This window comes from Pyxicephalus adspersus, chromosome 12 (genome assembly GCF_032062135.1).
Source record: "Pyxicephalus adspersus chromosome 12, UCB_Pads_2.0, whole genome shotgun sequence".
NCBI lineage: Eukaryota > Metazoa > Chordata > Amphibia > Anura > Pyxicephalidae > Pyxicephalus > Pyxicephalus adspersus.
The window spans coordinates 2,021,218-2,044,489 of record NC_092869.1 but is presented as its reverse complement, the minus strand read 5'-3'; the positions used below and the strand labels follow the sequence as shown (position 1 = coordinate 2,044,489).

Sequence of the window (23,272 nt, the reverse complement as noted above, 5' to 3'; positions counted from 1 at the left end):
GTTGAGGGTTATAGGCTAGGGGTCCTTTAGAGAGTTACATGATTGGTTGAGGGTTATAGGCTGGGGGTCCTATAGAGAGTTACATGATTGGTTGAGGGTTATTGAGGGTTATAGGCTAGGGGTCCTATGGGGAGTTACATGATTGGTTGAGGGTTATAGGCTAGGGGTCCTTTAGAGAGTTACATGATTGGTTAAGGATTTTAGGCTAGGGGTCCTTTAGAGAGGTACATGATTGGTTTAGGGTTATAGGCTGTGGTTGAGGGTTACAGATTAGGTTGATGGTGATAGGCTAGGGGCCCTATAGAAGGGTAAAGGGAATAGGCTAAAAGTTATAGTCTAGGGGTCTTATGAAGGGTTGCATGTCTGGTTTGGGGTGTATAGATTAGGTTTATGGTTATAGACCAAGCCTCCTATAAAGGGTTCCTTAATTTCTTTTAGGGTTACAAATTGGATTCAGGGTTATAGTCTAGGGGTTCTATGGAGGGTCACATGCATGGTTGGGGGGGTTATGGATTACGTTTATGGTTATAGTCTAGGATTATATGATTGGTCCAGGGTTGGGCATTAGGCTGAGTTTTGGCTGAGAATTGGTAGTCGGGTTCGGCTGAATTTTAGGGGCTATGTTTTGTCATCGTTTTGGAGAGTTACAGTGATGTTGAAGGTCTGTAGATCGGTTTTACGGTTAGTGAGTTGGCATCAGACTGAGAATGAATTAAGATTTATTTATGTGCAGTGTTTTCATGTATCACCGAGAGCCTGCGGCACAACTTCCTCACCACTGAGGACACCGAACCACCACACCCTACGTGTGTGTACAATGCAGGTGATGCTCCTATCAGCGTGTCACATGATTGGCCCCTGGTGCGGAGTGTGAACGCCTCGTGTCGGCAATCCCAGCAAAGCGTGGCGTGCCACCCCACCAGAGCGTGAGCCGTGCATGCGCCTAAAATAGCAGCCTCCAAACAATAGCGAGCGTCCTCTGGAGAGGTTGTCTCTAGCACTCCAGCATCTTCCCGCCTGGCCAGACAATGGTGAGCTCGGCCTGGCATGTGACGGAGCCCCGATCGATGAACGGCCATTGTCTAGCGCACATTTCATGCTGGCAGCCCACGATACCCGGGCCGACGGTTACATAATCAGGTGCACCAAACGAGAAATCTGCCACCTCCCAACCATCCACAGCACAGAACAATTATTATAAATGCCATTGTTGTTATTCTCATTTTTTTTCTTTTACAAACAATCTGGTTCCGTGTCCAACACATGCTGCGCCATTTATGATTGGTGAGGCTACAAATAGCATAAATAGAAGAACGGCTGGTTACCCTGTGACCACGCCAACGTGCTGCAAACATTTGTTAGCCGAATGTTTGCTTTCCTTGCACTGTGACATGTTGTAGTGCATCTTAATGTTGCGTGTTCCATTGGCATGTAAGTCTGGCACGGCACGATGGCCAAAAGTGTTGGAGGTCAACTTGCCGTAATGTTGAGCCGCCATTGGCCAAAAAAAAACAACGTAGTCCCGCAGACGTGTGAATGGGCTTGGGAGGCTCTGAGAAATGAATCCTGACCAATATATAACGAGCCTTGGCTTGTAAAAGCTTGGCCATATTGCCAACGTTGGCCAATGTCAACCCAACCCAATGCAAAAACAAAGTAATGCCGCATGTGCTATGGCTTTGGTTCATTGGATGATTGAGTTAACCAAAAGAGAGTGGACACATTTTCTCTGATATGAACAAGCCCGAAACGGGTGCTAACAGATGGCCTTCTTTTCCTGTTTCGGCAATGGATTGACCTAGTCGGTAGCCACTCATGTAAAAGCACAAGGTCGTGAATCAGTATGACCTGTGACGAATGCACAGTCCAAAGCTTCACATTCCTGACGGTAAGAGTGACATTTTTGGAATTCCTTCCATTCTTTACACGCATGAATGTATTCACCATCGCCCGGGCACTGAAAATGTGGGCACCGCACCACTGCTTACTCATCTGATTGCCAATGAGGTCATTGTGGTAGAGCAGCACCATGGTCATGTTACTATAGATTATAGAATAGGAGCCACCTGCTGGAGAGACATGAAATTACATGGCACCAGCTACATGGTTCCTGTAACCCATAGGATTATAGGAAAGGAGGTGGAGCCTCCTGCAGGAGAGACATGGAATTACATGGCACCAGCTCCATCATTCCAATAACTCATAAGATTATGGGAAAGGAGGTGCAAGTGAGGCCTCCTGTAGGAGAGACATGGAACTGCATGGCACCAGCTCCATCATTCCAATAACTCATAAAATTACGGGAAAGGAGGTGCAGGTGAGGCCTCCTGTAGGAGAGACATGGAATTGCATGGCACCAGCTCCATCATTCCAATAACTCATAAGATTATGGGAAAGGAGGTACAGGTGAGGCCTCCTGCTGGAGAGACATTAAATTACATGGCACCAGCTCCATGGTTCCTGTAACCCATAGGATTATGGGAAAGGAGGTGGAGTCTCCTGCAGGAGAGACATGGAACTACATGGCACCAGCTCCATGGTTCCCGTAACCCATAGGATTATAGGAAAGGAGGTGAAACCTCCTGCAGGCGAGACATGGAACTACATGGCACCAGCTCCATCATTCTAATAATTCATAAGATTATGGGAAAGGAGGTGCAGGTGAGGCCTCCTGTAGGAGAGACATGGAACTACATGACACCAGACATGGTTCCATTAACATTGGCCAAGAAGGTTGAGCAGTTTTATCCCTTTGCAAGATAGTCGTGTGACCATTTGACTAGTTTTATTGCTTGACCCTTGTGATGAGCTCTCTGGATTCTACACCTGACATTACGGTGAAATGAGGCGACTGATTTTTTTTTTTTATTTTAGCATGGCTGCAGTGTTTGCTGGAAATCTGTAGCAGGTCACTGATTGGTTTCATGTGCTGCCGGGAATTATGGACACAATCTGCCTATATCACCTGGTACAGCGCACTGATAATGTTCAGCAAACCTAATATCTTCTGTTGGTTTTTTTCCTGGCAGCTATTCTGACCTCGGGTGAAAATAATGGCGTGATTAGACTTTTATCTAGGCGTGCGCAGGATGATCGCTTTTACAGGAAGAGCTGGAGGGTCTATTCCGAGCATCTCCCGCTACATCACAAACCTCTGTATTGTGAATTACTATTCCCTGGTTAGTCACCAGAAAGCAGAACGAGGAAGTGGAAGATTACAAAGAAGCCGATTTCCAAGCAAATAGTCGGCGATAAATATATATACATAGTACAGAATGCAAAATAATGTTTCAGTGTAACCATGCCAGGTATTTATTACCTCTCACAGAGATCACAGTATTCTTCCAATAGCTTCACCTTTTTTTTTTCTCCAGAAGGACTGAGCCATCTTTGTTCAGCCATCACTTTATATATATATATATATATATATATATATATATATATGTGTGCCGGAGGGTGAAGCGGTGGCAGTGCAGTTCTTCCTCTAGGGCAGGGATGTCAAACTCAGGCCCGCACTGTAATTGGCCCACAAGAAAATCTATCTATCTAAATGTGTGTGTGTCAGATCAGCCCCTGCAGCTGCCTCTCACTTTGTCACTGGCTGCTGGTGGAGGAGACTGAGGAAATGCTTCCTGCAGCAGATTGATGACATCAACAATGGCATTGATCTTTTTTTGAAGAAGATTGTTCTGTGACCTGTCAGGGTGATCAGTTTACACAGATTGCTGCTCACACTGATATTGGGTAAAGTCATTATTCCTCCCCTTGTATTCCTCACTGATGTGGAATTCTGCTTGAAGACTTTGCTATTGTGAGATGTTGATGAGTTTAGAACAAATTAATCATTGACTTCTCCTGGAAAAGCACAGAGAAACTAATGGCCAAGGGGGGTCTGTTGTATTGATTAAACCATTGGTTATATTATAAATGCCTGGAATGTGGGATGGGAGGGGTGCAAACTTCACCCCCTGCATCATATTCACCAAGATCCCTGAGTCCCTGTTCTAGCGTGGAACTCAAAATGAAAGTGTATGCCAACAGCCAAAAGTTATTACATCTACCCTCCGGCCTCCCCTTTATCACATTTGCCCTCCAGCATTTCTGTCATTACATCTGCCCTCCAGCCCCCTTTTACTACATCTGCCCTCCAGGATTTCTGACATTAAATCTGCCCTCCGGCCTCCCTGAAATTATATCTGCCCTCCGACCTCCCCCTCATTAAATCTGCCCTCCAGCCTTTCTTTTACACATCTGCACTACAGCATTTCCATCATTAAATCTGCACCCCGCTGCCCCCTTTTATTACTACTGCTTTCTAACCACCCCTCATTAAATCTGCCCTCCAGACTCCATCCCAATAAATCTGCCCTCCCCCCCCCATTTATTACATCTGCCCCCTCACCTCCCCTATATAAAATCTGTCCTCCAGCATTTACGTCATTAAATGAGAGGAATGCTGTTGCAGGGTGCTGTGATATTTTCAGGAAGCTATGTACGGCACTCTGCTGGCCCCTCCCACCAGCCATAATCTGCCTGCATTGCATAAAGAAGAACAGAATTTTTGGTTCTTTATAAATGCGGTCACTGCAGGATGGCACAAGGCTAAGGATTCTTCTTGTGTGCTGCTAAACAATTCCACCTCTCATTGTGTCTTTGTAACCTTTGCTATGTGCTGTGTGCGGCTTCCTAGAAGAACTTTGCGTGGGGTGACGGGCGGGGACTTATTACAGCTTGTTTACCCAGACTGGTGGCTGCGCATTCTATGCTGGGGGGGATTAATTATTACTGAGCTCTGTGGGGTGAGAATTCTGGAGATCTGCAGGATGGAGAAAAATGAGCTTTAGTTTATAAAGCGCCAACATATACCGCAGCGCTGTACAATAAATAGATAAAGGGATGGGGATTTACATACATAACATAGACTGACCATATGATTAGCTACTCCCAGGCCCGGAATGGCAAACTGCACCGCAGGTAATGCGTTGGGTGTAGCGGTGGTGGTGCGGTACTTCCTCTAGGGCAGAGTTGTCAAACTCAGGCCCGTGGGCCAAACCTGGCCCACACTATAATTGTATTTGGCCCACAAGAAAATCTGTCTATCGCCTCATAGTCCCCCCCTTCCCTATTTCTTTCCATACACTTTTGCCCCTCTCCCTTTCTCTCTTTATGTTTTTCTATCCTTTATATAACATGTTATCTTTATCCTGTGTGAAATAAATGTATTTCCCATCCAATCCATAATGCCACAATGCCGCTCTGTTCATCTGTGTGGGCCATGTGCGGAGTCCCAGATTCTGACCCATATACAGCGCTCTGTATCCCAGCAGTGGGCCCATTATGGCTTCTCCAGAGACTTTTATTTTTCTTCCCCCCTCACATAATCTCATGTATTTTATATATAGAAACACGTTTCCTCCATCATCTTACTTTCAAACCACTAATATTGATTGCTTAATGATCTTCTAAAAATATGATTAGCGACTGTACTGATCTAGAAAACATTTAGGTGGGACGGAGCAATATTCTGCAGATCTCTGGTGGGGTCAGTGATGGAATAATGTGCAGAATATACAATATGTATCTGTCGGGGGGGGGATGGGAGGGTGCAATGCTCTGCAGATCTCTAGAGGGGTCAGTGATGGAATAATGTGCAGAATATACAATATGTATCTGTCGGGGGGGATGGGAGGGTGCAATGTTCTGCAGATCTCCAGAGGGGTTAGTGATGGAATAATCTGCAGAATATACAATATGTATCTGTCAGGGGGTGATGGGAGGGTGCAATGTTCTGCAGATCTATAGAGGGGTCAGTGGTGGAATAATCTGCAGAATATACAATATGTATCTGTCAGGGGGGGATGGGAGGGTGCAANNTAGAGGGGTCAGTGGTGGAATAATCTGCAGAATATACAATATGTATCTGTCAGGGGGGGATGGGAGGGTGCAATGTTCTGCAGATCTATAGAGGGGTCAGTGATGGAATAATCTGCAGAATATACAATATGTATCTGTTAGGGGGGGATGGGAGGGTGCAATGCTCTGCAGATTCATCATTTTGGACCTGGAATTGTGGGGACGCAGTGTGCGGGATTCTATTCACGCAGAAGTGCAAGACACTCGCTAAATGTCAGAGTAATTTGGAAAATTTCCTCTCCCTCAAAGCGCTGCAAAGGCTTCTGGGAAGATAGGCGATTAATGAATTAACAGCGACTTTGGACTTTTCCATTGCTTGAGTGATGTTGGACGTTAATTGGCTCTAAAGATACAGGAAGGATTGAACGATTTTCATTTCCGTCTTGATAATTAAGACATGTGAAATGATTGTCTGCCAATTCTCCCTTCATACCTGTGATGATTCTTATAACGGCAGGAACCATCGCTGCTACATTCACACATTGGCCTAATGTGAACTGTATAAATAACTATTTCCAGATATAACATAAATCAAAGCTAGAACACAAATATATGAGGTCTTTAATATATAACTTATATCTGGAGAGTAGTGATGTCACTTCCCATATAATATAAAGCTTATACCTGGAAAGCGAAGATGTCACTTCCTGTAAAATATAACTTNTATCTGGAGAGTAGTGATGTCACTTCCTGTATAATATATAGCTTATATCTGGAGAGCGGTGATGTCACTTCCTGTATAATATATATATATATATATATATATATATATATATGTATGTATAAAGCATATGGCAGTACAGTGCTCTGCTCCAGATGTATAAACACTGCTGCAAAAACTGATGCAATGTATAATACTTACACAATACTCTGCAAAAGTTTTATTCCAGTTTAAAAAATACTGGGAATTTGGAGATAGTTCCTAATGACATTTTATGTCCTGCTGCAGAATAAATGTGGGGGCAATCTGACACCTCCCTGATGTATAAGTTTCTGCTTGTGTTTCTCAGTTCCCTAACTCTGCAGAATTACAGCTTGTATGGAACCACCACCATGCTTCACAGTAGATACTCATCATTGTACTGAACCCCAGCCCTTCGGTGAACAAATTGCCTTTTATTACAGCCAAATTTTGGCTCATCAGTCCGGAGCCCCTGCTGCCATTTTTTGCACCCCGGTTCCCATGTTTCCGAGTCACTCCGGAGACCTCTGCTGGCCAGGCTTCTCCAAACAGTAGGTGGATGGGACTTCTTCAGATTCATCTTCCGCTCTAAGGTTCCTTGGCTAACCAAGGGCCTTTGGTCCTCAACGTTGCCCATTTCTTTGAACACATTGAACATTGCTTTGAAACCTTAGGTGACCTTCCTGATGCGGTACCTACCTTGTGTCTTGTTGCTGTGCCCAGTCTTGCCATGACGTATGACCGGTGACAACGGTAGCAGAGTTTTCCTCACCCAGTTATAAACCTCCTACAAATCTGTTCTTGTGCCAACCTACCTATGACAATGATGAACATTAGCGCCTGTTGGGTAGAATGAATGAATCATTCACCTGACATTCACCTTGCAAGCATACCTAGAATGAATGATGCTGGCGTGAAGTCTAAGTCTTGTCAAACCAAATATTGATTGAATTTCGAATTTCCTTCTGTTACACTTTACAATTTGTAAATTGATGACCTGATGATGCCTGAACAACATTGGCGCCATCTTCATTGTCAGTGGGGAGTACTGTGACCCCTGTAAGTGCTACTTCAAAATCCATCAATGTAACACCAGCGGTCCTTCCAGTCCTATTTCAATTAGCGCTCGGCTGACTTGCTTTTTTTGGGGGGAACATAACCTAATGCGTTCTTCTTTTGCTCTTCTAGGAATTCTGGGTAATTAAGCTAATAGATTCTATCGGCGAGGTCGGCGCCAACTTTTCTTCAGCACATGAAAAGAGCTCATAAGACATAACCGGGGCCGCGTCGCCCATTGTGGGGTTGTTGGGTAATATTCCACCAGCAGGTTCTTCGAGGACCCTTCACCTATTTACCTAAATTCACTCAGTTTATGTCTCCGATGGTTCCTGCGCGATGTGCGCCATTATCTCCCAGCACTTAGAATCGCCTCACCCTGAAACGCGTACATTCGCCTTTATAATTTGCTGACCTACATTAATCATCTGGAATAAAATAGTCCGGTGACGGCACAAAGCGTCTTCCTAAAGTGCAACACCGGGGAACCTGAGCGATGAATCTGCCCTCCAGCCTTCCCTTGATAAAATCTGCCCCTCTGGTCTCTCCTTTATCGAATCTGCACCTACAGCCCCCCCCCCTTGATTTATTCTGCCCCTACAGCCTCCCATTGATTAAATCTGCCCCTACAGCCCCCCCCCCCCTTGATTTGATCTGCCCCTACAGCCTCCCCTCCATTAAATCTGCCCTCTGGCCTCCCTTTATTGAATCTGCCCCCACAGCCTCCCCTTCATTAACTATGCACTCTGGCCTCTCCTTCATCGAATCTGCTCTCTGCCCTTAACTTCATTAAATTTGCCCTTCAGTCTTTCAAAGTTATACCAGTTGGACCAAAAGTTTTTACTTTGATTTAACTGCACACTTTGAGCTTCTCACAGCATGCATTAGAAGCTGCAACAAGTCAGAAAGGGCCAGCTTCTCTCTCTCTGAGTAGAGGCGGTTCGGCTCTCTCCAAGCCGGACTGTCTCTGTCCCCACCCCTTTCTTCCAATCATGTAGGTTCAGTACCACATGTGGGTGTACAAATACAGCCCGCCCAGAAACATTTACTGTGTACTTACATTTACCCATCACTACAGTTAGATATTTGCAATGCAAAGTTACAGTACTGCTAAGGGCTCTGAAGAGAGGCAGGATGCTGTGATGTTTTCCGGAAGCTATGTACAGCACCCTATTAGCCCCTCCTACCAGCCATGATCAGCTTGCATTGCATAGAGAATCACAGAGACCCTGTGATGACAATCTGCAAATATCTTGTTGATGTTCAATATGTTGCTTTGTCCGTTTAGGTGCGTCGGTGTGTTGAAGCCGTGCTGTTTGTGGTGATTCCTCAAAACGCCTCCAAAGAAGTGGCCGAACGCAAAACCAAAGTCAGAAAGAAAAAAGCAGAAGCTTCGCCTGGGCTGGGCCGATCACCGGGGAAGACGCAGCCACACCTCCATCAAGGTTCCTTCCTCCGGGTCGCTCCGCACAGCCGGCGCCTGGCCTCCGACACAGAAGCCGTGAGGGCCCGAGCCCGCGAGAGGAAACGCCGGAGCTTTGACAGTTCCTTCTACCCAAACCGCATTCAGGAGGACGATGCCAACACCGTCTTCTATCCCTAAATTTTAACTCTTTAAATGTCTTGTTTTCAAATTTGTTTTTTGATTTTCTGGGCTGGAAAATTCTGCTATCACATGATGTATTTTAAAGCGCATCCAAAACTTTTGTGAGAGGTTTAGAACCTCTGTCTGGTTTATTTGCCAAATAAATCTAATGCTCAATTTGTTTCATTCCAGATTCGGGTTTATTATTATCAAAGACAACGCGTTTCAGGGAGTGCAGACCCCCGCCTCCTTCATCAGGGTCATAAAGCAACACACACACAATCATTGTTTTCTGCTACAGCATCCCCTGGTGGCAGCTCCATAGGGAATGAATGAGGGCAGAACTAAACCGCTCACTGCTGCCAGTTGCCAAATATGAATACGCTGGCTCTTTAAGAACCGACACTGCAGTACACGTGACCTAACTGCTTGATGGTTACAGATTGCTACAATGTAACTAGTTTTCTCCATGGAAGGAAATGTTTACATCATGGGATGAATAGCAGGCTGCTGGGTATTACCCCAATGCATGGTGATGCCCATTATGAGTGTTGGTGTGTTGCAGTGCCATTTGAAGCAGCAGATTGCATTGTGTGTTGTAGCACACCACACAATGCATGGTAAAGCAACACTTTGTGTTGTGTGAAAAAAATATTGCATGTGACTGTTTTTTTTCTGATCCAATGCAATGCATGCATTACATATCGTGAAACGCGTTAGTAATGGACAGGTGTTGATACCTAAAGGTGCGTACACACTTCCAATTTTTATCGTTCCAATCGAACGACGAACGATCGATTGGGCAAAAAATCGTTCGTAAAAAAGTAACCAACGACGCCGACGAACGAGGAAACTCGTTGGAAACGAACGACCGGACCGGCGGATCGGATTGGACGACGATCGTTGAACATCGTTCGTGTGTACGGTCGTTCGTTGATCGTCCATGTTCAGAGCATGCGTGATGAACGAACGTCCGTTCACTTTCCTGTCGTGCACATAGTTCCTCTATCGCTCAAACGATCGTATCTATTGTGTGTACAATATCTACGAACGATCGTGTCGTTATCTCTATGTGCAGGATCGGTGCTATACGATCGTTCGTATATATCGTGCAGGATCGTTCGTCGTTCGTTTTCCAACGATAATAATTGGAAGTGTGTACGTAGCTTTAGGGCAAGGAGGCTGAGATGGGAGGGATTAGGTGAAGTGGGAGTGTTTAGGGGTGGAGTATGTATCCTTTAAAGATGATTGGAGTCAGCAAAAAAATGGGCGGGCTAAGAATGTATAAAGAGGCAGGATCTGATATAGGAGGAGTTCAGGAGTCTTGAATGATTGGTGAAAGGCTGATGAATGGGAGTGGCTAAGAGATTGATGGGCTGGACAAGGTGACATCTTTCGATGGGTGTTATCACAAAGTCTGAATTTAACTTTATTAGGACTCCAATGTCATAAAACTACAACGCGTTACGGGGTTCAAAGGTTTCCCGCCTTTCATCTAGGCTACGAAAAGAACATAAATCCCAGCAAGCAGTATTCATTGAAGGTTTATGATATTCACACTCGGTGTCCCCTACATTATTTGTAACCCTGCTTAAGCGTGACCCTGTCAACCCCGAAACGCGTTAGCTTATAATTTAAGGAATATAAAAAAAAAAAAAACAGACCAGGGTGAAAACCCTTCCAGGCTTCATCCTAAAGACTTGTTGGATACAATTTTACCTGTTCTAGTATCGTAAATTTTCTTCAAAGTCTCCATTAGAAAAAGACAGTTTTAGTTTTGAAGTTATGTATGTGCGTCGGAACGCGTAGGAACGCGTAGGATGCGTTCTGCAGGCCTGACGTGTACCCAACGCTCACAGAGGGCGGGGTCTAATCAATATCTCTGATTGATCTGATTGCAGGCACTTCCTGCGACATCAAGGATGCACTTTCAGTCCCATCAGTGACTCGCCGTGAGCGCTGAGTGGCGTCAATCTAGCGGTGACGTCATGGTGTCACTTCTAGTACTCCTTCCCCCTTCCTGAGGATTTGGTTCCCTTTTGGGGGAATTAAAAGGAGCTGTGCTCGTCCCCCTGCTCCTGTATCTCGCCCCCCCCCCCCCCCCCCCTTATTTGGCCCAATCAGCCGATTTCCCCTGGAGGACAGAGCTGTGTTGTCACCCTCCACTTCTGGTTTGCTTTTTCTCTCCTTCCTTCCAGAAAACAATCTGACCGGGGAACGTGCAATCCAGAATGACTCGCATATCTCCGAAGAGAATGGCACCAACTGGATGCCAAAAATACCCAGAAAGGGTTAAAAAGGGCCCCATATTTCTATAAATATCTCTTCTGATAATAACAGAAGCAAAGTAGCGGAAATTGTTTGGTTTTAGGAGAATTATCCGGCACAGTGGGTATTAATCTCGGTCTGGATGTTGCTGTGATCTGCTTAATACAACAGGAGGAAATGGGGACGGTACAGGTGACTGGGGGCTAGGACTGCCATATACAACCCTGGGATATGAATGAGGCGTCCTTTGTTGTCGCAGTCTCTCAGGTTTTCAGGTTATCTATTCATGTTTGCATTAAAATTACATTTGTTAGATTTGCCTGATCTGTGATTGATTGGAAATGCCTGTCCTCCCCCTCCAGTGCTCCCTGCTGGCAGAGCTGAGTAACAGCCACACCCTTCAAGCACAGAAGAGAAGAGGAGGTGTGTCTAACCAGAGAGGGGGCGTGTCATACCAAATGCTAATTACTGAGGGTGCTATATAACACTGATAACAGGGTTATCTCTCCCATGCAAACAATAAATCATTTTTTTTTAGCCCATGGTGACTTATATCAGTGCCAAAGGATAAGTGGACAGTTTCAAGACTGCAGACATTGAAGAGATGATGGTATAAACCCTGACATGTTGTCCTGTATTACAGTTTTATGGATTCTCCTCTGTATTCTTTCCCTAATTCTTTGCTTTTTTAAAATATATCAGTACATGCTTGCCAGGCAGAGTCTTTGCAGTCTCTAACACTAAGAAACCCCCACAAGGCTCTTGGTGGATCATGTGATCTAGGAATTAAATTACATGAGGGATATGGAGTTTGGGTCTCTCACTTCCTGTCCCAGTGACCCCACAGGTCTCCCCAAAGGTTGTCACCCTTATTGAAGAAGAATTTGTTCTACTTTTAATAATCATGTCCATTATTTCTGCTTTCTCCCATAATCCCCTGTTGCTGGATATTTCCATCTGAAGCTGGTTGATCCCACACCCCCTATCATGGAACAAACATCAAGCAATCTTTATTGGCTTTAAGGCTGCATTTACATTCATCCACCGAGGAGCGCTATGGCTTTCAATCAAAACAAATGTTTTTTTCATTTTTTAAAATCTTTATTAAGAAAAAAAATAACATTTTCAGAAAAATTAATATAAAATAAATACATTTCCTGCAATGTAAACAGATCTCCTCCCCCACATCAGAATTAAATAAAACCTCTGTGTGTCTGTACAATATATACATCCGACCTGTACAATCACATGGGGAACCGACACACTCCTAAGCCCGCCCACCACAAGTCATGTGACACCATGCTTCCTTCTTATTGTACAATATGATATACATTGTTACAATCCGATGGGTCATGTGATACAGATTCAGCACATGCTCAGATTGCCATCTGAATTGGATTGTACGGCCATGCATTTTTAGAATTCTGTACATTTCAATCTGGACATGAAAGATCGTACAATCTAATTGGTAAATGTGTGTACCAAGAGAGCGTGCAAAGAGCAGCAGATTTTCAAATTACCCTTCTGTATAATGAGCCTGCTCAGTTTGGAACTGCTAGACAGGGAGCAGCTTGGAGCAAAGGCTTTTCACACAGGTGCCTGGCCTTCAAAGTGAGATACTTTTGGCACTTCAATAGGTACCCCAATTTTTTACCCTCTAAACTGTCACCCCAAAGATATAAGAAACTTAAAATTTTACTAAGCAACCTTCAGGCAGTGAAAAGCTTGGGCAACGGAAAACTCTGCATGTTAAAGGGAATCGCTCACATGCACACACTTTAAATTGAGTGAATGTGCCTGGACTGGTCCATTGCCGCCCTAAAAATGAGGGGGGGGGGGCTGATAGATGAATTTATTCATTGTTATGGGAGTAGTAGAGGAAGGCAGGGTGGAACCAGTGAGTCAGGCACACGGTTCCCCCATATAGTGCAAATAACACTCCGGGGCTAACAGTGAAAAATTCTACTTTTTGGGTTCCATGACCCCCCATAAGGAAGCAACACCAGTCAACAGGCAAGTGAATATCTGAATAGCTAGCCCTTTAAGAAGTTACTGCCCCACCCCATTGCATTGTGGGAATGGACCATCTGACAAATCAATGTGCTGTAGCACGTGGCCGGTCCCCGTGCTTACGGAATTGTACAGTCTGTTGCATAACACTTTGTCTTTCACTGAGCGGTGTCCCACTTGCCCCCCAAAAGAAATGCAATCATGAGTAGGCCCCAGGTGGGTGGGGGCCAACAAAGTCAATATTGCCACTTGTGTGGGCAAAGTCCACAGTATCAAGTCCAAACTCCTAACCAGTCCAAGAACAGGTGCTCCAGAACAGAGCAGCCCACGAGGGACTGCAAAAACCCTCACTGGTAGCCATCCGCTTGGTATGGCCCTTCAAGCGGTCACATGGTTGTTGAGTCCAACCAATAGGTCAAAGGCATCACAGACGGTAAGGTTCGGCCTCACTCCGTCCTCTTGCGCCCAAATACGGCAGACATGCTTCTGACGATGCCCTTGATCCCAGCATTTTTCTTGCTGGCACTGCGGTTCTCTCGCACGGACTCCAGGAGCTGATGGAAGACCACCAGTGAACCATGATAGGTCTCCGCCGCAGAGATCTCAAAGAAGTCGCAGTCTGAGCCGATGGCCAATAGGCGCCCCTCTTCGCTGGAGATTTCCCGTCGGTGCTGGAGGTCACGTTTGTTGCCCACAATGATGACGGGCGCTGAGCCTTGGCGTTTCTTTAGCTGACGGATGCGCTGAAGCTGCTGGCGCACCACGTTGAAGCTTTCTCGGTCGCAAATGCTGTAGACGAGGATAAAGCCGTCTCCCCATCGGAGCTGCTCATCGGTGACACAAGTCTGGAGGTTGGGGTTCTGTTCAAAAACAAAGCAAAAACGTATTAAAAATCCAGATATAAAATAATCAAAATTACAGGTCATTAAAAGGTTAATATTTTCTCGCCAGGTGTTCTTGGATTCTCAATCTGGCTAAGAGCTTGTCGACCTGGCCAGAAGCTTGTGGGCCCCTAAAGGATGGCCAGGAGCTCATGGACCCTTCAAGGATACTCAACCTGGCTAGGAGGTCATAGACCTTCAACCTGGCCAGGAACTAGGAGACCACTCAAGGCTGGCCAGGAGCTCACTAACCCCTCAAAGTTGACCAGGAGCTCATGGACCCTTCAAGGCTGGCCAGGAGCTTACAGACCCCTCAAGGATGGCCAGGAGCTCACAGACCCCTCAAGGTTGGCCAGGAGCTCACAGACCCCTCAAGGTTGGCCAGGAGCTCACAAACCCCTCAAAATTGGCCAGGAGCTCCGGGAATCTCAACCTGGCTAGGAGCTCATGGACCCTTCAACCTGCTCAGGAGCTCACATTGCCTCAACGTGTGCACCAACTCACAGATACTCTAGGTTGCGAGAAGCTCACAGATCTTACACCTGGTCAGGGGCTCACTAAACCCCTGGGGGTGGGGGGGGTAGGAACTTACAGACCTCTAACCTGGGTAAGCTAGATAAACCGGTGGTAAACCTAAAGCAATCATCACCTGACCATCTTGGATTTCAGGTTGGGATTTGCAGGATATTACAGAGTTACTTTTACTCGATGTCCCTAGAAATGATCTTACAAAGACATTGACTTACCTGAGGACAGACGGAGTCCCAGATGCTGAAAAAAGTCTCTCGGCCATCCACCATGATATTATGTGTGTAGATGGACTCTGGAAAACACAAGAAGATATAATGCTTAGATAAGGTGTGAGGTGCTGCTTCAAGAAATCTAATATTTTGCACTGCTGATCCTGACCTGCCTGCTAACCACCAAGCAATGGAAGGGGGCGGGGCTATGAAAGCCTGCAGGCTATAGCATATAGTTAGAATTTAAATATATCTACAATAACAACATAACCCCATTTAACTATTTCAGTTCTGTTTCTAAAATTAATAAGATTGCCAATTTGATTTTAAAATTAGCAAAGGGAACTTACCGGTGCCCACGTACTCTCCGATAAATCGACGGGTCAGGAACCGAACAGTCAGTGCTGGAAAGAAAAAAAGATAAAATTTAGATTTCACCCAGAAACACCAAAGTTCAATATTTACATAACATAATTCAACGATTCATTAATGAATAATCCTGATCAGAGAAATGATTTACTGGTAAAACTGCAACCAATCAGAATCAGTTTGAGGTTATCGGATGAATGTGGAATGCATGCTGATTGGCTGTTATTGATTATTACTGTAAGGGGGGGGCGCCGTGTACAGTAAAAACGGCTTTGGTGGCAGGATTGAAAAAAACATCAGCAGCTTCATGATAAAATGGGAATATCATTGATCCAAGGGATCAGCGACACCACTGTGGCCCCAGAAAAGTTGGGAGTGCAGGGGGGAGACTGAACGCTATGACCCAGGCTCAGCCAATCATTAACAACAAATGATTGATTTCTTTTTTATTAACTAAAAATAAATAGTTTGTTCCCCTCTCACTGTCTTCTAAGAGAGGACCAACATAGCAGGCAGCAGAGCTAACAATCAAAGTTATCGCTTTAAAATAATATTTGAATGTAAAGAAAACACTTCTTTATAAATAACATAAAATATACAAAAACAAACAACAAAATAAAAACATTTTGTAAAATTTTTTTTAACGTACCGGATTTGCCAACGTTCTCTGCGCCCAACACCAAAATGTTGGCTTCCACTTTCTGCTGGTGCTGGCCAATCTCGGTCATCTTGGCTTGATGGTGCTGATGTTGGCTGGTGCGGATTTGAACAACCATTTGTAATCCGGGAACTTGTTGAAGAGGAGAAGTGTGATGAGGATTCTGAATTCTGAGCTGCCTGCCAGCGTCTTATATACTGGAGGGGGAGGGCCAGGGAGGAATGACTGACAGCAGCAGCAGCCAATCACAGAAGACCTCTTGGGGTTTGATGTTGACAATGGCAGTGAGTTCTTTTCATTGGTAATGCAATCAATCAGCGGTGTCCTCTCTGTCTCTTGTTTGGTATCTGGTGAAAAGACAGTTTCAGGTGTCTGGGGACAGGGAAAGTGGGGGTGAATCCTCCGCAATTCTGCAGTAATGATTATAAATATAAAATATCTGCCTATTTATAAAGCAGTGAATCTGACATTCATTGAAACATTCCCTGATGGAGAACCCCATGTCCCCCCCTAAATAGATGATCTTTGCTAAAGCACCGGGTATCATAGACAATGGACATTTTTTTCATGAAACCGTTTTTTTATTTCCCTATTCATCTCAGCGCGGCTGATCTCCAGTTTTTACCATTGTCTGATCCTCACTGACCACAGAGTGATTGCAATATTCTCAGCCTGCACGACGTGTATTAGCGTGGCCCTTTGTAGACTCCATCAGGTGCTGGGGTGACAACGCAAGGGCACAATTGGGAGACAGGGACAGAGTGTTGTCACGCCAAACCAGAATGTTTCCATACAAGGACCTTTATGGCAGGATCATCAAAAACTTTTTGAAATGCCATACGAAATTTGTTAAAAGTGAGATGAGTTTTTTTCATTTTTGAGTTTAGATTTTAAACAACATAGTGGCTTTGTATCTTGGTTATAAACATTAAATTAGATCTTGGCCTTAAAACACTTTGGGTGTATTTATAAATGAATCTTTTATCAATTTGCCCTAAATGCCCCCCTAAATTTGTTAGAATGCATAGCTTCTGCTATAGTGACTGATATTATGCACTTTTGATAAATGGCCACTAGGTGGCAGGACGTTGTTTTAATAAGTCATTGTTTTAATATGTAGAGAATGCAACAATGTAGAGGGAATCGAATGTCAGAGCGAATGTGTAGTCCTTTGGACAGGAGAATCATTTACAAATATATATATATATATATATATATATATATACCCCATTTAAATAATACATAATATCGGGGATGATTATACATGATTAGGGTCGTTTAACTTTCCATGATCACACTGCCACCCTCTATGTGTGTGTCATTTCGATGGCCAGGGCAGCTGGAAAATAATAATGAAAGAACTGAGGATCTATGAGATGGATCTATGAGATGGATCTGTCACTTCAGAGATTATATGCCACTTATAACACACAAATGTCATTCATCAGCAATCACAGATCAATGGTCCATCAGGCCATTCGCTATCTTCCTAAATGAAAACTTTGCTGGATTGTTAGGTGGTCCCCAAGTTTCGGGGTTCATGACATAGAACCTTGAGTATGAGCACATCAATCAAGACAAATGTATGAAGCCCCATCTGGATTTTTTGGGTTACAGGTGGATGACAGGTGGTCAAAATGCTAGCAAGGGGTATGGCATTTCCAGTAGAGGGTAAAAGTGATGATTTTAGGGATATTGTATGGGTATTAGGAATGAGGTTAGGGCATCGGGGTTAGGGCAGGACTTTATAAATGGGATTTGGGCTTTAGGGTTGAAGTTATGATATTCAGGGATAAGATTAGGGATTTAGGGTTAGGATTGGACTTTAAAGATGGGCTTATGTTGGGGTTAGGGCTTTAGATTTAGGGTATGACTTTTTGGGTATAGTTGGGTGAGGACTTTAGAGTTAGGCTTAGGACAGGACATTGTCAGTGGGGTTCAGGCTTTAGGATTGAAGTTAGGAGCTTTAGGGTTAAAATGATGACTTTAGGAACATGAATAGAACAATGAATTAATGTTAGGGTTAAAGTTAGGGTTAATGTTAGGGTTCATCTTAGGGTTAATGTTAGGGCTTTAGAGTTAGGCTTGCGGTAAGGCTTTTTTAGTTTAGGATTCTATAATTAGTTCTATGGTTATTAAGGTGGAAGGGTTGGACATTAGGAATATGATTAGGTATTTAGGATTAGGGTAGGACATGGATTAGGTTAGAGATTGGGGATTTAGGGTTGGGTTTAGGGCAGGATTATATGAAGTTAAAGCTTTGGGGTTGAAGTTAGGACTTTAGGAATATAATTAGGGATCTGTAGGGATTTGTTGTACAGGGTAATGTTAGAGTTTTGGGAAAGGGCTTTGGAGTTAGTTTAGGGCAGAGTTTTAGGGTTATTACGGGGGTTGGGGTCCTTTAGTTGGGATACAGGGAGGGCTTTACAAATAAGGTATTGATGTTAGAATTTTGGGATGGGTTTTAGGGTTAGTACCTGAGTATGGACTTTTTGGATAAAATTAGGGTTATGCTTCCATGCCCCACATGACTTTGAAGCCAAACGGTCAATATGAAAGCCCAATGCTTCTATGAATGTGCCCATCCACCACTGGGTATAGCACAGCCCCCAACAAGCGTTTCGGGGTCACATCGGGCCGATCAGAGCTTTCCTTTTACTAATGATTTCCCAGCACTGAGAAGTCCGAGCACAAACACAAAAATACAAATCTGACTTGGGGGTTCTAAAACTATTTTTGTTTCTATACACCTGGAGGAAGCTTCATGCTGGACTGCAGTGGTGGCCCTGACACGGTCACATGATCAGAGTCACCCCCCACACGCGTGTAACATACAAGAGCGATGAGATGGAACAATTCAGACTCCCAGGAAGAAACCAATTTCACATCCATTGCAACAATGCATCCCCTGTGCATAGGAGAGACTGATCAATGGATTGGTTATTGATTGACATTCAGAGATCTGCAGAACATTGCACCCTCCCATCCCCCCCTGACAGATACATATTGTATATTCTGCAGATTATTTCATCACTGACCCCTCCAGAGATCTGCAGAACATTGCACCCTCCCATCCCCCCTGACAGATACATATTGTATATTCTGCAGATTATTCCATCACTGACCCCTCTAGAGATCTGCAGAACATTGCACCCTCCCATCCCCCCCTGACAGATACATATTGTATATTCTGCAGATTATTCCATCACTGACTCCCACGGGAGATCTGCAGAGCATTGCACCCTCCCCCATCCCCCCTGACAGATACATATTGTATATTCTGCAGATTATTTCATCACTGACCCCTCCAGAGATCTGCAGAACATTGCACCCTCCCATCCCCCCTGACAGATACATATTGTATATTCTGCAGATTATTCCATCACTGACTCCTCTAGAGATCTGCAGAACATTGCACCCTCCCATTCCCCCTGACAGATACATATTGTATATTCTGCAGATTATTCCATCACTGACTCCTCCATAGATCCCTGATCGTTTTATATAAGAGGCCCTGTTGCGGTGATATTGCTGTGATTAATGTACATAAATATGGGTAGCGGGAGGGATTAATGACCTGGTTTACATTTGTATAACAGTATTAGTGACACTCTAACCTCATTTTTAGCATCCTCTGTGCTCTAAGATGAGTTATTAAAATTTCATAAGAACAGTGGGGGGCCTGTTAATCCCTCTGCACGTGTACAGCAATGCGGGTTAGTGGAACACATCACATGTTCCCAGGCATTTATTGAACAAAGGATTTATAATTTGTCATTCTTCATATAAGAATATTCAGCAGGATTTATGGCAAAGCACAATATTAAAGGTATTGATCATAGATGGCACACCAGCGCCCCCTGCTGGATGAAATCATAAAGGCATTTGAGCGTTTAGTGTTGAGGTTTTGCTAAACTTTTATTCCAACTAAAAAAGCACTAAAATAGTTTTTAAATATTTTTCAATCCTTGTATTTGTATCTGACAACAACAGATCCCTTGAAGATTCTTTCAACCACTTTTTGCCTTCATTATCTCCCTCCTGCTTATTTCTGCTTTGCATCGCCTTCTATCTGTGCTGTGTGTGGTGAGAGTGACAACAGCCTTGTACAATTTGGAGAAAAGGGATTGTGTTGTCACCATAACAGGAAGTGTTTTTGGAATCAGTTTCTGAATTTAAAAAGTTTTAAAAAGACCCCTTTAAGAACCCTAAACATTTACCATGTGTTGCCCCCCCAGTATTGCCCAATATACCCCCCACTTCCCCCCTAATGGTTGTTTGTAAACACAGAACTGCACCTCCGCATCCATCAGGAGCTAAACGACATTTGTATTGACAAAACCTTGCTAAGAAAATCCTAATTACAGCCTCTGTTTTCCGGGCCGCCATTGTTATGGATTTCACCTTTGCGGATAATTCCGCCCGCCGGAGACACAGAAGGATGGAGCATCGCCCTAATTGTTCCAGAGAAATGAGATTGATTCTTCTGAAGGCTTTTCAGAGAGCTTGCCGCAGGTAATTGTTTTCTAGGAACTTGGAATGGGCCAGATGGAGATGAATTTCCTTGTAAGCGTTCAAGGATGATTCGCCGAACGAGAGCGCAGCGGGCGGGGTCACGCCATGGTAGATGGATTGCTGCAATCTATAGATTGGTGAAATATAAAGGGAGATCAATATTATGTAGTAGATCCCTGATAGGCTGAAAAAATACATTATGCAGTAAATCTGAAATTCACCAAGGTGAATCTTCCAGGTCTATGTGTTTTCAATGGCATTGGATAATTGTCCATCGGGGAATACTTAGCGAAGCTCAGTGGTGTGCATAACCTGTGCAGAGAGCTGAGCTGTGGGAGGGGCCAACAGGTTGAGTGGAAAAAACTACAGGAGGGGGCGGAGACAAGACCAGTCACCCTGCACATAAAGAGAGAGCAGCAGAGACCGGTCTGTAATACAGGAAGCTCCAGTGTCACACTGGATGACTGCACAAAAACACATGGCTCACTGAGATGCAAATAGGAACACACATGGTGCTGGTATTTAGGCAATATTTCATTATCCTAGAGTTCTGCTTTAACTGTAAGGCTGCTTTAGGATAATGTTATGCACAATCAGAGGCTGGGAGATTTACCAAATATAAAAATAATTTCCCCTTCCCTTCTTCCAAATGATGGGGTCCTGGTAATCCCCCATCATACAAAGACATTGTAGACAATTGGGCTCTCCCAGCCTTGTGGTCACAGTTTGGTGAAGGTACTGTCCCCCGGGGTACAAAGCCAGCCCCATAAAGACACGGGGGGCTGACCCAGATCCCTATTGAACACCATTGGGGTTATATGCAGTTCCTTCAATCTACCGCTAGATGTCAGGCTTTTGTCATACTCCCAATTGATGTTTCTTGTGTATGGAGCACAGTGCCCCCTAGGGGCAAATAAAGTGGGCAACTCTGAGGGCATTTAGCATCTCAGCCCAGGAAGTAGATGATGACCCCAGAAGATATCTAGAGAAGGCAAGGAGATTTTACACATCAGAACATTTTTCTGTGAGACTTTAACCTTCTCTAAGCAGAAGTTGCAACCTGCAGCCTTTGCAGAAAAACTGCTGAGATATGTCAGATTACAGAACAGGCCACGTATAGATGGCATGGTTTATGCAATCTGGGCTGACTGACATTGTTAGCATTGAGGGGTACTGAAGGGCAAAATCACCTTCCTTTATTTTACAAACAAATTTAAATAAACTATCCAAGCAGTACTTTTTTCTGCCACTAGATGTCCTCAGTACAATGGCCAGAATCATTCAACCCACTTCACTTCAGTTTGCAACTGGGCAGTGATAGGAGAAGCAGTAATGAGCTCACTTTGCTCTCTCCTCCTATGAGCTTGCTCCTTGCTAACACATGAAGTAGGTGGGTCCATGTGCTGCTTCTTCTTACACTACAGCCCTGCTGTACAGGGATTTCTATAGGCTGATACCAGGTCACAAACATCATGTATCTAATAATTTATACCAGGAATGAGGTTATGACACTCACCTCTGTGTTACCGGCCAGACCAGGGCTGGATGAGAGAGGAAGGAACATAATCATGGTGAGATCACCGGGCCCATGGGGTCAGATTCTTCCTTGTTTGCCTGGGATCAGTAAGTTAGGTCAGTCATTTCCTCCCGGTGATGAAACCACATAACTGAGATGATGGTCAGTGGCGAGAATTTTTCATATCTCTATTCACCTTCTTTGTCAAATAGGATCTGTGAAAACTCTATGGTGCTCACCAGGAAGCATGTACCCAGTGAAGTCCCCACTGTCTACCTGAACACATGATGATGATTATTGATTGGTAGTAGCCCCAGGGTGGGCATAGCTGGCACAGACCCTGCACAAGTCAGCCAGGGCACATTCTACCCCAACAGGTCTTCTTAAAGGAAATGTCAATGAATGGCTATGGAGAAGAGTAAGGGAATGGGCGGAGTTCTGTAGTGTAGTGGGCGGAGCTGACAACACTGCTTGGGATTTCAGTGCAGCAGAGTCGCCGTGTTGTCAGAGATGTCCCCGAATATGTTCTACGAATTCATGCTGGGAGTTGTAGTCACAGACAGAGGATGGGCCTTCTTGTCTGCAGGCAGAGCATTGGGGACGTATAATGACAAGGACGGAATGTCAGCCATGTAGACAAACTGGATCTGCGGAGCTGTCACTGTCCACGCTTCACTGACAGCTGAATGGGGCTGAATGGGCCGCAGAGCCTCCAAAGTGTGTCAGGGACTGGAGACCACCAGGACTTACAAATCTTCCATCACTGCTCAATTTATGGGGGGTTAAGGGACCACTGCCACCAATACCCCTCCCCCCCCACCTGGCCCTTCATTTCACCCCATCTGTCCTCTCATTTAAAATTCTGCCCCCTCTTCCCCACCTTCCCTCCTCTCATCTCTCCATCTCCTGGTCATCCTCCCAACCACCAATTCTCTCTCCCCATCTCCCCATCCCCCCCCTCTTCTCCTGTGTCTGGCTTCCTCTCCATACCCCTCTCCTCTCCTCTCCTCTCCATACCCCTCTCCTCTCTTCTCCTCTCCTCTCCTCTCCTCTCTTCTCTTCTCCTCTCCTCTCCTCTC

The 23,272-nt window shown here is 44.7% G+C and overlaps 2 protein-coding genes across 2 annotated transcripts in view; one reads left to right on the top strand and one right to left on the bottom strand.

The window, feature by feature from the left end:
• Positions 1–9,422, top strand: part of LOC140342212 (perilipin-1-like) — a 25,167-nt gene extending 15,745 nt beyond the window's left edge. The window contains exon 7 of the mRNA XM_072428325.1: positions 8,940–9,422. Within this exon, the coding sequence (XP_072284426.1) occupies positions 8,940–9,254 (315 nt within the window). The 3' untranslated portion in view covers positions 9,255–9,422. The remainder of the gene's footprint in view (positions 1–8,939) is intronic.
• A 3,161-nt stretch (positions 9,423–12,583) lies between these two features.
• LOC140342249 (ras-related and estrogen-regulated growth inhibitor-like protein) lies at positions 12,584–16,311 on the bottom strand. The gene is made up of 4 exons (XM_072428369.1): positions 16,154–16,311; positions 15,486–15,539; positions 15,142–15,218; positions 12,584–14,374 (listed from the first exon to the last, which is right to left on the bottom strand). Exons 1-4 carry the CDS (start codon positions 16,278–16,280, stop codon positions 13,961–13,963), a joined length of 672 nt encoding a protein of 223 aa, XP_072284470.1. The 5' UTR covers positions 16,281–16,311; the 3' UTR covers positions 12,584–13,960.
• Between the last annotated feature and the right edge of the window lie 6,961 nt (positions 16,312–23,272).

What these genes read in the sequence shown, in the direction of transcription:
- LOC140342249 (XM_072428369.1), bottom strand. Translation starts at nt 16,280, where the DNA reads ATGGTTGTTCAAATCCGCACCAGCCAACATCAGCACCATCAAGCCAAG. An exon ending in CGGAGAGTACGTGGGCACCG is followed by an intron (nt 15,219 to 15,485) that starts GTAAGTTCCCTT and finishes TGTGTTTTCCAG; the next exon opens with AGTCCATCTACACACATAAT. An exon ending in GGGACTCCGTCTGTCCTCAG is followed by an intron (nt 14,375 to 15,141) that starts GTAAGTCAATGT and finishes GTTTTTGAACAG; the next exon opens with AACCCCAACCTCCAGACTTG.